Source organism: Alosa alosa, chromosome 20, assembly GCF_017589495.1.
Source record: "Alosa alosa isolate M-15738 ecotype Scorff River chromosome 20, AALO_Geno_1.1, whole genome shotgun sequence".
Taxonomy (NCBI): domain Eukaryota; kingdom Metazoa; phylum Chordata; class Actinopteri; order Clupeiformes; family Clupeidae; genus Alosa; species Alosa alosa.
In genome coordinates this window covers 3,587,674-3,602,673 of record NC_063208.1, presented here as the reverse complement: position 1 = coordinate 3,602,673, position 15,000 = coordinate 3,587,674, and the positions used below count along the sequence as shown (strand labels likewise).

Sequence of the window (15,000 nt, the reverse complement as noted above, 5' to 3'; positions counted from 1 at the left end):
TTATGCTGTTAAAGTAAAATATAACACCTGGAGCATTTTAATTGACTGCAGTCTTATCAAAAATGACTGACTGTCTTATCAAAAATGTCAGTACGTTACCAGCACTAGGATTTTGCACTCAAGTGGCAGAGCAAAGCTGAGGTCCTCGGATAGGCTTTAGGTGTTTTATATATTAGCGTTATACATCTGCAAGCGATGAGTCCGCAGGTCTGAAACAAGATGTTATGCATCCATTTAAGAATACTGAATTACAAACATTTTGTATACAATGACTTTTTTTTGTTTGTGTGTGTTCGTTAGTGGGCCAGCAGCAATTTTAGTGGATTATCTTTGGTAAATGATTACATTGGGTAATAATTACTAACAAACTTAGTAATTAACATGGATACATGGGTGAAATCAACAAGGAAAAACACATTTTTTTCGTATAGACCAACAACTACTTGTTTTTCAAAGGTGCAAAGATTTTATTTCGAACACTGGCCAAGACTGATTGATAACTGCATTTCAGCTTGTTTAGTTTGTAGTCTGACAGTTTCAGTTTTTAAACAACAGTTTCTCCTGCTGCTCTGTGGACAGTTTTGTCCTTTATGATGCAGTCTTGCTCAGGGTGGTCAGTTTCTCCTGCTGCTCTGTGGACAGTTTTGTCCTTTATTATGCAGTATTGCTCTGGGTGGTCAGTTGTATCTGTGGACAGTTTTGTCCTTTATGATGCAGTCTTGCTGTGAGTGGTCAGTTGTGGGCTGTCCTTTTAAGCCGTGCGCCTCTAAGCTGAGGGCAGTGTGCAGTGATGACCAGGCTCTCTGTTCTCCCCTCACTAGAAAGGGCTATATGAATGCAATGTTGTGTTGTTGTTGTTGTTGTTGATGTCGTTGTTGTTGTTGTTGTTGTTCCACAGAGGATGCTGGTGCGTCGGCCCCCGTCGTGGACTCTGCCCCTCGTGCTGCTGGGCCTCCTGTCCACTCAGCTGGGGGCGGGACTTACCCAGGCCACTCCCCCTCGCCACGCAGCAGCAAGCCTGAACGTCACGCTGGCGGCCATCTTGCCCAAAAACAACACGATCTACGCGTGGGCATGGCCACGCGTGGCGCCCGCCTTGATCCGAGCGCTGGAGCGCGTGAACTCTGACCCCGCGCTGTTGCCGGGACACCACCTGGAGCTCATCTTCCAAGGCAGCGACACCAAGGAGGGCCAGTGCTCGGAGTCGGTGGCCCCGCTGGCGGCCGTGGACCTCAGGCTGTCCCACAACCCCTGGGCGTTCGTCGGGCCGGGCTGCGACTACGCCGCCGCACAAGTGGCGCGCTTCACCAGCCACTGGAACGTTCCCATGGTGACGGCCGGAGCGGCGGCCATCGCGTTCGAGGAGTACGCCTCCATCACCAACACGGGGCCCACCTACAAGAAGCTGGGGGAGTTTGTGGTGCAGGTCCACCAGTACTTCAGGTGGACGCAGGCCATGGTGGTGTTCCACGACCACAAGCACGACGACCGGCCGTGCTACTTCACCGTCGAGGGGCCCTACACGGAGATGCTAAAGGAGAACATCACCACCAAAGAGCTGGCCTTCGACGAGAGCCACCAGCCAGTGGACTACAAGGACCTGGTGACCAGGATCAGGGACCAGGCCCGCGGTAAGTCATTGAGAAGGGATTGATCATGCTTGTGGTAAATGATTGACAAGTGATTTATCAGAGACCATACTGGTTGTAAGTGATTGAGAAGTGATTGATCAGGGCTCAGGGCCGTGGTAAGTGATTGAGAAGTAATTGATCAGGGCTCAGGGCCGTGGTAAGTGATTGAGAAGTGATTTATCAGGGCTCAGGGCCGTGGTAAGTGATTGAGAAGTAATTGATCAGGGCTCAGGGCCGTGCTAAGTGATTGAGAAGTGATTGATCAGGGCTCAGGCTGGTAGTAAGTAATTGATCAGGGCCCAGACCAGTGGTGAGGGATTGATCTGGGACCAGGCCCACGGTTAGTGATATTTTAATTTGCACAATCAGGGCTACTCATCCTAAAGTGCTCTCATGCCCACACTCAGATTTACATTTAACTTTTCACACTTAACATCACATTTAACACTTCACTTTACATTAGGTTTGGGAATTGGCAAAAATGTGATGATTCGATACTATTGCAATATTTGGGCCACGATACAATATTATTGCGATTCTTAACATATTGCGGTACAACATATTGCAATTCGATTCTGCGATATACTGTGATTCATGTCTCTCATATTATTCAAAGGCATTACAAAAATATGGAAAATAAGACACACTTTAAATGTCAAGTGTCAAAAAACCTAGTAGAAGGGTAATGCAAAAACGTTGTCATGGCATGGTGCATGTCAAGGTCCTTACTATTCGCTCTTTGTTGAAAACCGAAATACACCCACAATTTCGATGTGAAAGAAGACAGATTGTTGTGTATAACAGGTTGTGATTGTGAAGCCATTTTTATTTGAAATTGCTGTTGAATGCACAACAACAAAACACCACAACAAAACAACAAAACACCACAACAAGTGCCACCTTGTGGGCAGAATACCGACATTTAATGTTATCAGAGTAAACCCCAAGTAAAATAAAAGTAAAATAGATACATTAAATTATATAATTAAATATTGTGATACTTTGAGCTACTGTATTGATATAATTTTGTGCACAAAATATCACGATACTGAACAGAATCAATTTCCCCCACCACTGCTTTACATTACAGTGCAGTCTTGACTCTCTCTGAATGACAACAGGAGTTTACATTACAGTGCAGTCTTGACTCTCTCTGAATGACAACAGGAGTTTACATTACAGTGCAGTCTTGACTCTCTCTGAATCGCAGCATGAGTTTAACATACTCACTGACATGTATATTACAGTAAATGCACAGTATATTCATGTGTAGGGGCTGGAGACTTGTGCTGAAAAGGATGAGATGTCAGATGACACATACAGCTCACTGTCATTTCAAAACAGACCATCAGATGGAATGAGAATGTCTCACTTCCTCTGCTCTTACATGTGCTATGTGCATCCATTAATTAGTCAAATGACCGATGTTACTTGAGTGAGTGTGTGTGTGTGTGTGTGTGAGTCAGTGTTCGTTAGTGTGTGTTTGTATGTGAGTGTGTCTGTGTGTGAGTGAGTCATGTTTGTGTGTGTGTGTGTGTGTGTGTATGTGTGTGTGTGTCTGTGTGTGAGTGAGTCATGTTTGTGTGTGTGTGTGTGTGTGTGTGTGTGTAAAATACTGATGGATGTGACATCAGAGGGATGCTCAGATTTCCCAGTGGGGGAGGGTGGGAGGATGACTGTCCCTCTTTAAATTATTAATGCCGCCCTCCCTCTGTACTTATATGGCAATGTGTGACATCGCAGCAGGATCTCCCAGTTCTTTTTACAACACAGATTCCACATGTTAAGAGCTTATATTCTCATATCAGATTCTTATTGAAAAAATTGGAATTCCTACTGGAATATCTGCAGCAATGACTGTATAGAGATGGACAGTGCATCGCCAATTCTATAGGATTTAACTGAATGGATCCACACTGTCCATAGACACAGCCACTGACCAGTGATGATGCCTAAGGGTCCTCTGGTCATTGTGCATCTCCATTCTGAACTGCATTCTGCAGTGACACTGCAGACTCCTGATCTTTACGCTCCGGGTAGTGTTACAATCAGGATAAGCGCTGTTTACAATCAGGATAAGCGCTGTTTACAATCAGGATAAGCGCTGTTTACAATCAGGATAAGCGCTGTGTTTCACCATTATTTAGGTTTTGTTTGTTTAATCTACATCCGATGAAGGATAAACAAATGTCTCATGGCAACTGGTCAGTTCATAGGTATACACACCTCTAGGCTACAGGTGTGTTGGAGTGGACATCTAGAGCAAACGCTGTGTTTGTGCATCAGCATGAGGGGCCTTAGTTGCTTATTGTTGTCCCTTGTGTTAACCCTCTAGGCACCACGGTCGACTTTAGTCGACAAGATGCGGTACTGAATAAAACGGCCGATTTAGTCAAATAGGGTGTCATATTTCGTTCGACCTCCACTCCACTAGATGGCAGACATGTCATCGCCATCCCCCGAAGTGAAAAAGGGCGCTTTAAACAAAACTTTCTAGCTACAGCGCATTGAATCAGTTTAGCTTACACCAAGCACAAATGTTGAACCGTTTGCCCAATGTCACTGGTGGGAATAATGTTTCACGGGTTCGGAGTGTTCATCGCGAAGTTAGCAGGGTGTTAGTGGTGTGGCTTAACGAGGCTGGAGGTAGCCCTAATGTCCATAGCGCTTAGCTTCTGTCTTCTGAACGTGTGCCTCTCCGCCAATCAGGGCGACAGTAACGTGGTGGAGCCTTTGCCCTAATGCCACTGGGCATGTTAGGACGAGGCCGAAGTGCTCATAGGACAGTTAGGGGAACGTAGAGGCAGTGTGGGGAGTCGCAATGAGAATGACAGTAGGCCTAGTCCGAGCTGCACAAATTCTCTCCACTGACGTGAAAGCTCGAGGCAGATCTGGCCATGCTGCTGCAACAGGAGCAGAGGTGGTGACACGGGGCAGGAGAGCCATTAGGCCATGCATAGTCTATCACAAGATGATGGGAATGTCGCGACCCCTGTATGGATAGGATATGGATATGGATAGTCATTATCTCTACAGCAAAAGGCCTGCTAAAAAAAAAAAAAATTGACATCCATTTATTAGTAATGATTTACACTGTTTATCTATTTTCCTGACCATTTAGGACATGTGTTCTCCTTTTGTTTGTTCATGTCCTTGTGATGTGTGTGTCTTCAGTCCTAAAAAAAACAACAAAAAAAACCTCAACAAAAACAACAAAAAGAAAACAAATACTAACATTGTCTCTTGTCTTGTCTCGTCATCTCACTCCTGATCTGTGCCTTGCCGTGGCAAGTGAGCTTTTGAACTAAACAGGTCTTGTCTACTTGTGTTTGTGTGTCATCTGAATAATATATATGTGCCCCATACATGGAATCAGAGTGCCTACTGTATGTAGTAAATGAAAATCTCTACAGCAAAAGGCCAGCCTACCGCTACATGCATTTGGTTTGTTTCTGCCATTTATTAGTAATGATTTATACAGTTTGTTTACTACTTACTATTTACCTGAGCATTCAGTATTGTCCAATATAGCATACAGAAGGTGAGGGACATTTTGGGGGGAAAGAAGTGGTGCATTTTATCATTCAAACATGCAACTTTTCATGAAAATTCTATAATCCAAGATGGCCGCCACCATATGACGTCATAATATGCAAATTAGATATAAACATTTAATCCCTACATACACCTTGGGTCATCCTTAATATTTCTCTAATTTACAGAAAGTCTCTATCTCTTATCACTTTTAAGATATAGCGTTTTGAAATGAAGATGTCAAAATCGAACGTTTCGAAAAAAAAACTCTGGCGCCTAAAGGGTTAACCCAAACATATATTGTATGTGCACTTTAAAATGTGATTATGTAGGATAATTGCATGCTATTATTAATGACTAGGCATATACACATTACAAACCTTTTAATGAGTGGTTATAAACCTGTTAATGAGAGGTTATAAACTACTGAGATTATAATCTCTCATTACCAGGTTATAAACCGCCCCTGTTGCTAGGCTACTTTGTGTCTCAAACATGACTACTGCTGTAGTGGAGAGAGAATGTGTGTGAAGAAGGGACAGGGAGATAGAAAAAGAGAATAAGAAAGAGGGAGAGAGAGAGAGCAGAAAAAAGAGAGAAAGAGAATGAGGGAGAGAGAGATAGAGAGAGCAAAAGAGAGAGAGAGAAACAAAAGACCAGACAATGAGTCAGAAAAAGAGAAAAGGGAAGGAGGGAGAACGAGAGAGATAAAAGAGAGAAACAGAGAGCACACACCACAAACCTCCTTCAAGGAGCCGTTCCAGCTGCTGGGGGGAGCGAGCGAGAAGAACAGGCTCTGTGTTCCGTGTTCTGTGTTCCGTGTTCTTACAGGAGGCATGGCAGGAACAAGTCCAGAGGAATTCCTAACGACTTCAAACAAGCACAGGCACGGTGTCGGCATGGAGATCAGATGGAATGAGATGACACATCCAAACTAATCAGGGCAATGAAGCGCCTCACACGTTAGGGACCACAAGAGGGGCAGCCGTGGCCTACTGGTTAGCACTTCGGACTTGTAACCGGAGGGTTGCCGGTTCCAACCCCGACCAGTAGGAATGGCTGAAGTGCCTTTGAGCAAGGCACCTAACCCCTCACTGCTCCCCGAGTGCCGCTGTAGCAGGCAGTTCACTGCGTCGGGATTAGTGTGTGCTTCACCTCACTGTGTGTTCACTGTGTGCTGAGTGTGTTTCACTAATTCACGGATTGGGATAAATGCAGACACCAAATTTATTTCCCTCACAGGATCAAATATACTTATACCACAACGCCACTGCTGTGCTCCTCACACATTAGAGACCACAACGCCACTGCTGGTTAGAGACCACAACGCCACTGCTGGTTAGAGACCACAACGCCACTGCTGTGCTCCTCACACATTAGAGACCACAACGCCACTGCTGGTTAGAGACCACAACGCCACTGCTGGTTAGAGACCACAACGCCACTGCTGTGCTCCTCACACATTAGAGACCACAACGCCACTGCTGGTTAGAGACCACAACGCCACTGCTGGTTAGAGACCACAACGCCACTGCTGGTTAGAGACCACAACGACACTACTGTGCTCTAAAACTGATACCAAAACGCCACTAACCTGACTCTCGCCAGATGAATTTCGCTCCGCTTAGCTCCGCCTAGCTTCACTCACATCCATCTGGGACCTCTTCCATTGAGAGTGATTTCTGCACCAGATTTTATGGTACAGCCAATCAGGACGCAGGGCGGGAGTTTCATAGATGTGACATAGCGTAGAAGCGACTGTGAGACTGTTATCAGCGTCACGGGTTGGCTTCACCACTCCAATGGATTGATCCCAGATGGATGAGTGGAGCTAGGCGGAACGAAATGCACTGCTGTGCTCTAAAACATGTTGTTTTCAGGAACAGTTATCCAGTGTGCGATGCAAAGCGCAGTACAGTACAGTGCCCTTACGCACACCGCGGTCAAAGGTCAACAATGCTGAACTTTGACTGCAGCTCGCAGTGGTGACTATTATTTTATGTTTAAGCGCAACGCCTACTACTTCCTGTCTGAAAGCCCCATAACACGACCAAGAAGAGACATCGAGCATCCTTTTCACTTGCTGTGCCTTGTGCCTCCCATGCGAACACAAACGAGGCGCTAGAGAGGGCGGCATGGCAATAAAGATGATGGAATGATGAGGGACTTAAAGCTGCAGTTGGCAAGATTTTTTTTATCATATTCACTGAAACCGACACTATGCTCCGACAGAACAACATAAATCAGCCGGTTTTAGAAAAAAGCCCGCACTTCTATCTCCACCTAGAGCCTGTTATTTGTTTTGCAAAAATCCACAGCCAGCTCCCGGTTCTTCTGGTCCAATCAGAGCAGGGCTGTGTGAGATCTGACTGTCAATCACAGTCTGGTGCAGTCTGGTGCGCACTGACGAGCACAAACTCGATGAGGGTGCTCGGCAGTAGTGGGGGAGGGGCATGAGGGTTGTAAACATTCAACATTTTGGCAAAGTCCCCTCAATCTGTCAGACTTGCCAACTGCAGCTTTAATGATAAAGAGTTGAGTGGATGAGGCTGGTTGTTGCATAGGGGTGAAAGTGACAGAGAACATGACAGCGGGGACTTGATATTGGGGGGGAAAGGGTGTAAGGAAAAGGGGAAAGCCCCTGGGACTGGAGATATAATATTACACAGTACAACATGCTGTCCCTCATTCACACACACACACACACACACACACACACATTCATATGTATGCACACACAGGGAAACATTTGGAATGTATTAAATTAAAATTTTTGGATTGTTTTGAAATATTGAATTCTCTCCGTTAACAAAAGCTGATAATTCTCTGCGTCTTAGAATTGACCTCAAACATCTGTTGCTTATCACACTGCATGTAAGTGACACCACACTGCTAATGGCTGTCTGTATGAGACAGGAATGTTCCGGTCGCTGTGGAGATAGTGTGTGTGGTCCATTCTGCAGTGGGGAAATGATGCCGCCCGGCACCAACCTCCCGCTTACAAGAATGAGCTGCCTCTGATCAGTGCAGAGGCTCTACAGCGTCCAGTTAGTGCAGGACAATCCCACTACACTTCACTTTCAGGTTATAATCACATCACTTTTACTTCACATTCACTTCATAATCACATCACATTCACCTCATAATCACGTCACTTTCACTTCAAAATCACATCACTTCCATTTCACTAGCGATAGCAATAATGTCTAATCGTGAAAAGTTGCTATGCTAAAGACTGCAGAGGGGGTTAGCCCTATGTTCCCACAGCCCTATGTTCCCACAGCCCTATGTTGTGGGCTTTCCTATGTTCCCACATTTCTAGGTTAGGGTCTGGGAATATAGAGCTGTGGGGACATAGGCACGCTCCCCTGCAGAGTATAGATAGGCTACTATAGATAGGCTACTATAGATAGGCAGTGATACAGGAATTCAGAGCTAGCTCTCTTTCTACAGATTGCTGTCTGTGCATTCCCTCTAAATCGTATCCGAGTTATGTTTATAGTTTGCTACATAGACAAACTGCCGTTACTAGTTCTAAATGGATGGTTGCTACGGCCAAAGGCCAGTCGTTAGTTTTATCTCTCCCGTTGTCAAGCGGGCGTATCCCAAGATTCTGATGAACTTTAGTTTTGAAACATCGCTATTTTACTTAGCCTGCTGTCATCTATCTAGCTAAAACTTAACGAGTTCGGCGAATTAATATACAAGTGTGATACGGCCAAAAAAATGGATCTACTTCATAGGTGTGCAAATAACATACGGTTAATGGTCGTTCTAAATTACGTAGGACAATGGGAGATTCAACCAAGCAGTGGAATAATAAAGAGTTAATTTATTACTTATTATTAAAACTGCACTGCTTGCACTTCTTAACTGTAGGGGACCCCGAGAGCAAATGTTCTTTAGTGCTGCTTTAAAGGTACACTATGCAGGTTTAGGTATTTAAAGGTACACTATGCAGGTTTAGGTAGTTAAAGGTATACTATGCAGGTTTAGGTATTTAAAGATACACTATGCAGGTTTAGGTATTTAAAGGTACACTATGCAGGTTTAGGTATTTTTGGCGACTGTAGAGCTCCCTCTAGAGTCGCAATATATTTATATTTTACTCTGTTGTAAAATACTGCTGTTGTAAATAGCAAACTTCTTGTGACTTATCCCCCCTGTACACAATAAAAATACTTTTGATGATGGTGAAGGATTAACAACAGGCATAAGCTATCTCCAAAGAGCTATATCTACTGACAAGGTAATGTTTCACGATTCTCCCACAGATTTGTCGGGCCTCCGTTATTGAAATCGGATGACTGGTTTTCTCGCTAGCGACTCGCTATATAGCTATGCTAGGTGAACGATTTGCCTATTACATGTCAAATTGGCTTTGTAAAGGTGAAAATCTCGCATAGCGTACCTTTAACTTAACATTCACTTTTTTCCACATAATTTGTACACTGCATTTGCTTAACTTTCTCTTCACATTTGCTTCTTTTTTTCGATGTTTTAATTTGTGTAGAACACTAACATTGCTCTAGTAGAGTTACAGCACAGACTAATATTTCTCTAGAGGAGTTACACCAGTGGCTGTGTCTGTGTGGAGTTCTGACATTACTCTAGAAGAGTTACACAAAAAGAGTTACACCACTGGCTGTGTTGTCGAATGCTAACATCACTCTAGCCCTCCTGTTGTGTTCATTTTATGTTTACTAGTTTTGTGTTCCCGGTCAAAAATGACTGCTGCATTATAACTTGTTATAAATCCATAGTAACACATATTATTATAATGTTGTGATCAACTGTTGTGTTCTATTGGATAAAACCAGTTTTGAACTTCCATTTGCTATTTATGGCCTGCAGGCCTCATTGACCCGAGCTCATGCAAGTCAGAAAGGGGAAGATTCTATTGGGGAAAGGTTCCAGTGGGGGCTGGCATAGAAGCAAAGAGAGAGTGTGTCAGGGTGTGTTTGTGTGTGTGTGTTTTAATGCACAGAAGCACACATACAGTCCATCTGATCAATAAGTATGTGCCTGGACTCAATTTTATACACTGACCATTTTCTCAACCATTCATTTCTAATGGCCGGTCATTTTTGACCAGGAATACACATGGGTGTTCTAAAGTTAAATATAACACTCAAGTTGCTATGAAAATTATCAAAATTTGTTTTGTGTGTTCAGATGCCCTGTGTTAACAAAGTCATGGAGCCTCATGGTAGTCAGATTAAGTTAACAGTATTTTTGAGAGAAAAGAATGGTCAATCGGTCACATTTGACCGCGAACACAACAGGAGGGCTAGAAGAGTGGAGATGATGGAGTCTCAGCTCTGAGAAGGACATCTGCTTCTCTGCTGTACTCACTGAAATTAAATGAAATCATCTTTTATTTTTAAGCATGAGAAAGCTCTCGCTGGAGACGCTCTCACATGCCTAGAGTAGGCCTCTGCTTTTATTTCAGATGTTGGCGTTTGTGATTTATGTTTCCTGTAAAGCATCATTTGTCTTGATGTGGTGGTGGGCATGCTTTAGGGTCCTGTTGGGGTGAGATGCTAGTAGGACTGTCCGTTATTATTATTGACCACACTGACCATTACTCAAGCCCTGTTGCAAGAAGAATGGTTGAGGTTTACTGTGAGAGGATAGTGTGTATAGAGTTAGGGGGAAATACAGCAGCCTAGAGGGAGAGAGAGAGAGAGAGAGAGAGAGAGAGAGGGAGAGCAAGAGAGAGAGGGAGAGAGAGGGGGGTAGGGAGAGAGAGAGGGTGAAAGAAAAGAGGGATGAGGAAATGAGAGCCCTGTGGATGTCAGGGAGGGTCAGGGGTCTGTGACGGTCAGTGGCATTCAGGCGTTTGTGGTTTGCAGTTTGGAGGACTGCAAGATATAAAGTACTCTAAAGACTCTTTTCACTCAGTACAGATTTTATGACCACATCATTCCCAGAGAGGCCGCTGGTTTGGTGCTGTTTGTGTGTGTGTGTGTGCTGTTCGGTGTGTGTGTGTGTGTGTGTGTGTGTGGATGTAAATGTTGGACAGATGTTTTAGTTTTGTGCCGTTTACCCCTGCAGGGCTATTGAGAGGGTGAGAAACACTGGGCAGAGTGGGAGAAAAGAGAGAGAGGAGAGAGAGAGAGAGAGAGAGAGAGAGAGAGAGAGAGGAAGAGAGAGAGAGAGAGAGAGAGAGGAGGAACAAAAGGAGAGAGAAGAGGTGGTGGAAGAGAGAGAGGAGGAAAAGAAGGAGAGAAGAGATAAAAGAGAGAGAAGGAGAAAAAGAAGGATAGAGAAGAGGTAGAAGAGAGAGAAGGAGAAAAAGAAGCAGGAAATATATTTCTCCTGTTCTCAGTTCACAAAGACTTATGTTTGGGGTGCCTCCTTTCATGTGGAGCTGTGTGTGTGTGTGCGTGTGTGTGTGTGTGTGTGTGTGTGTGTATGTGTTGTGTATTTGTGGTCATGTGTGTGTGGTTTGTGTATGTGTGTGTGCATTGTGTGTGTGTGTGTGTGTATGTGTGTGTGTGTGTGTGTGTGTGTGTGTGTGTGTGTGTGTGTGTGTGTGTGTGTGTGTGTGTGTGTGTGTGTGTTGTGGTGTGTGGGCATGTGTGTGTGTGTGTGTGAGTGTGTGTGTGTGTGTGTGTGTGTGTGTGTGTGGTGTGTTGAGGTGGGCATGAGCATTCAGTGTCTCAGAAGTCTGTCAGTTGCCCGGGGCAACCAGGAGGTGAAGGTGATGTTCCTGCTCTTATGACTTGAAGGGAGGAGTCTCACGGCAGCATCGCTTGGCAACCCCTGTGGAGGTTCTGTGCTGCTAACAAGCAGTGGACCAGCACCTGCACTGCGGAAACCCTTACCAATAATGACCGTCCTACCTGTCTTACCTTCTTACCCGTCCTCTCCGTCCTACCTGTCTTACCTTCTTACCTGTCCTTTCCGCCCTGCCTGCCCTGTATCTGTTGCATACATGACAGTGGTGTTCGTTCTGCTGTTGGTATATATTTCTGTGAAACATTCTGAGTACTTACACAGAATCCACCTCCAAACTGAGCCAAACGTGGGTCATAACCATGACGCCTCAGTATTCTAAATAGTAATCTGGTTTTCTATTTCTGTCCGAAGTTGCCTTGTATTGATTTTAATGTGATGGTAGACAGTGTCTGACGCAATCTAAACTTTTTTTTTTCTGTCAGTTATACATTATATAAAATTTTTCATATTGAGTTCAGAATTGTCAACATTTCGAAATAAATATAAATTGAATACTATTCTAGTTAGCCCTTAGATTGCACTAAGTTATTATGTAAATAGAATGGATGTAAACTGGATAGAAATAGTGTTTCATGAATAAAGTGGACACACACACTGTTTACTCCTGCATTTCACATACATACAAACAAACACACACATACAAACACACACACACACACACTCTCTCTCTCTCTCCCTCTCTCTCTCTCTCTCTCTCTACTCCTGCTCTTGACCTCTCTGTTGTGAAGCCACAGTGTGGACATGGCAGGCTATCTATGAATTTCTGATGGACCAGAGGACCTGTGCATCTGGTTATAGGCAGTCTGCAGTTGGGTTAGGCATTTGGGTTTGGCACCTTTGGTTTGGCATCTGGGTTAGGTAGGGTTTGGCATCTGGGTTAGGTAGGGATTGGCATCTGGGTTAGGTAGGGTTTGGCACCTGGGTTATGTACCTGGATTAGGTAGCGTTTGGCATCTGGGTTAGGTAGGGTTTGGCAGGGTTTGGCATCTGGGTTAGGTAGGGTTTGGCATAGGGTTTGGCATCTGGGTTAGGTAGGGTTTGGCATCTGGGTTTGGCATCTGGGTTAAGTAGTGTCTGGCATCTGGGTTAGGTAGGATTTGGCATCTAGGTTAGGTAGGGTTTGGCCCCTGGGTTTGGCATCTGGGTTAGGTAGAGTTTGGCATCTGGGTTAGGTAGGATTTGGCATCTGGGTTAGGTAGGGTTTGGCCCCTGGGTTTGGCATCTGGGTTAGGTAGGATTTGGCATCTGGGTTAGGTAGGGTTTGGCCCCTGGGTTTGGCATCTGGGTTAGGTAGAGTTTGGCACCTGGGTTAGGCACCTGGGTTAGGTAGGGATTGGCATCTGGGTTAGGTAGGGTTTGGCACCTGGGTTAGGTGGCTGTGTTAGGTAGGATTTGGCACCTGGGTTGGCATCTGTGTTAGGTGGCTGGGTTGGGTAATGGTTGGCATCTAGGTTTGGCATCTATTGGCAGGGCAGCACACCAGAAACCTGGAGACAGAATCAATCCCAGCAGCCACCCTCATCTTTCAGCAGCTGCTTTCAGCTTCAAGTCTTTACCACCTGCTGCTGAACAGACATGTTTACTTTTCAGAGTGGAGCCTCTCAATCGCCATGGCAACACATGAAGTTCCACACTTTACAATTACGGCTGTTGCTGTGTGTGAAAGAGAGAGAGAGATAGTGAGTGTGTGTGTGTGTGTGTGTGTGTGTGTGTGTGTGTGTGTGTGTGTGTAAGAGAGTGAGTGAGTATGTGTGTTTGTGTGTGTGTGCATCTGTGTGTTTGTGTGTGTGTAGCGTCTGTGTATGTGTGCAGGTCTGTGTATATGTGTATGTGTGTGTGTGTGTGTGTGTGTGTGTGTGTGTGTGTGTGTGTGTGCATGTGTGTGTGTGGAGTGAAATGAAAGGAAGGGTTAGGCTGGTGTGGTTGTGCACCAAGGCAGGCACGCTAATCTAATATAGTTTTAGGAAGCATCATGATGATGTTGTTGTGTTATTATTGTAGTGATGTAGTTGTGTGTTATTATAGTGATGTTGTGTGTTATTATAGTGATGTTGTTGTGTATTATTATAGTGATGATGATGTGTGTTATTATAGTGATGATGTGTGTTATTATAGTGATGATGATGTGTGTTATTATAGTGATGATGATGTGTGTTATTATAGTTATGATGTTGTGTGTTATTATAGTGATGATGATGTGTGTTATGATAGTGATGATGATGTTGTGTGTTATTATAGTGATGATGATGTTGTGTGTTATTATTGTAGTGATGTAGTTGTGTTATTATAGTGATGTTGTGTGTTATTATAGTGATGTTGTGTGTTATTATAGTGATGATGTTGTGTGTTATTATAGTGATGTTGTGTGCTATTATAGTGATGTAGTTGTGTGTTATTATAGTGATGTAGTTGTGTGTTATTATTGTAGTGATGAAGTTGTGTATTATTATAGTGATGTAGTTGTGTGTCATTATAGTGATGTTGTTGTTGTGTGTTGTTATAGTGATGTTGTTGTGTGTTATTATTGTAGTGATGTAGTTGTGTATTATTATAGTGATGTTGTTGTGTGTTATTATAGTGATGTTGTTGTTGTGTGTTGTTATAGTGATGTTGTTGTGTGTTATTATTGTAGTGATGTAGTTGTGTATTATTATAGTGATGTTGTTGTGTGTTATTATAGTGATGATGATGTGTGTTATTATAGTGATGATGTTGTTGTGTGTTATTATTATAGTGATGTAGTTGTGTGTTATTATAGTGATGTTGTTGTTGTGTGTTGTTATAGTGATGTTGTTGTGTGTTATTATTGTAGTGATGTAGTTGTGTATTATTATAGTGATGATGTAGTTGTGTGTTATTATAGTGATGATGTTGTTTTGTGTTATTATAGTGATGATGTTGTTGTGTGTTATTATTGTAGTGATGTAGTTGTGTATTATTATAGTGATGATGTTGTTGTGTGTTATTATAGTGATGATGTTGTTGTGTGTTATTATAGTGATGGGCCGTTTAAACCTCGTAAGTGCATTAATTTCTGTGAACAGACCACCATGGAGTCCATTATCCCGCTTATTCCACTGTTGCCACTTGC

At 43.8% G+C, this 15,000-nt stretch overlaps 1 protein-coding gene across 1 annotated transcript in view; it reads left to right on the top strand.

Annotated features, from left to right (window-relative positions):
* The window catches only part of npr1a (natriuretic peptide receptor 1a), a 61,848-nt gene that overhangs the window by 1,227 nt on the left and 45,621 nt on the right, over positions 1–15,000 (top strand). Inside the window, 1 exon segment of the mRNA XM_048230133.1 lies at positions 899–1,631. Coding sequence (XP_048086090.1) covers positions 902–1,631 — 730 coding nt within the window. The 5' untranslated portion in view covers positions 899–901.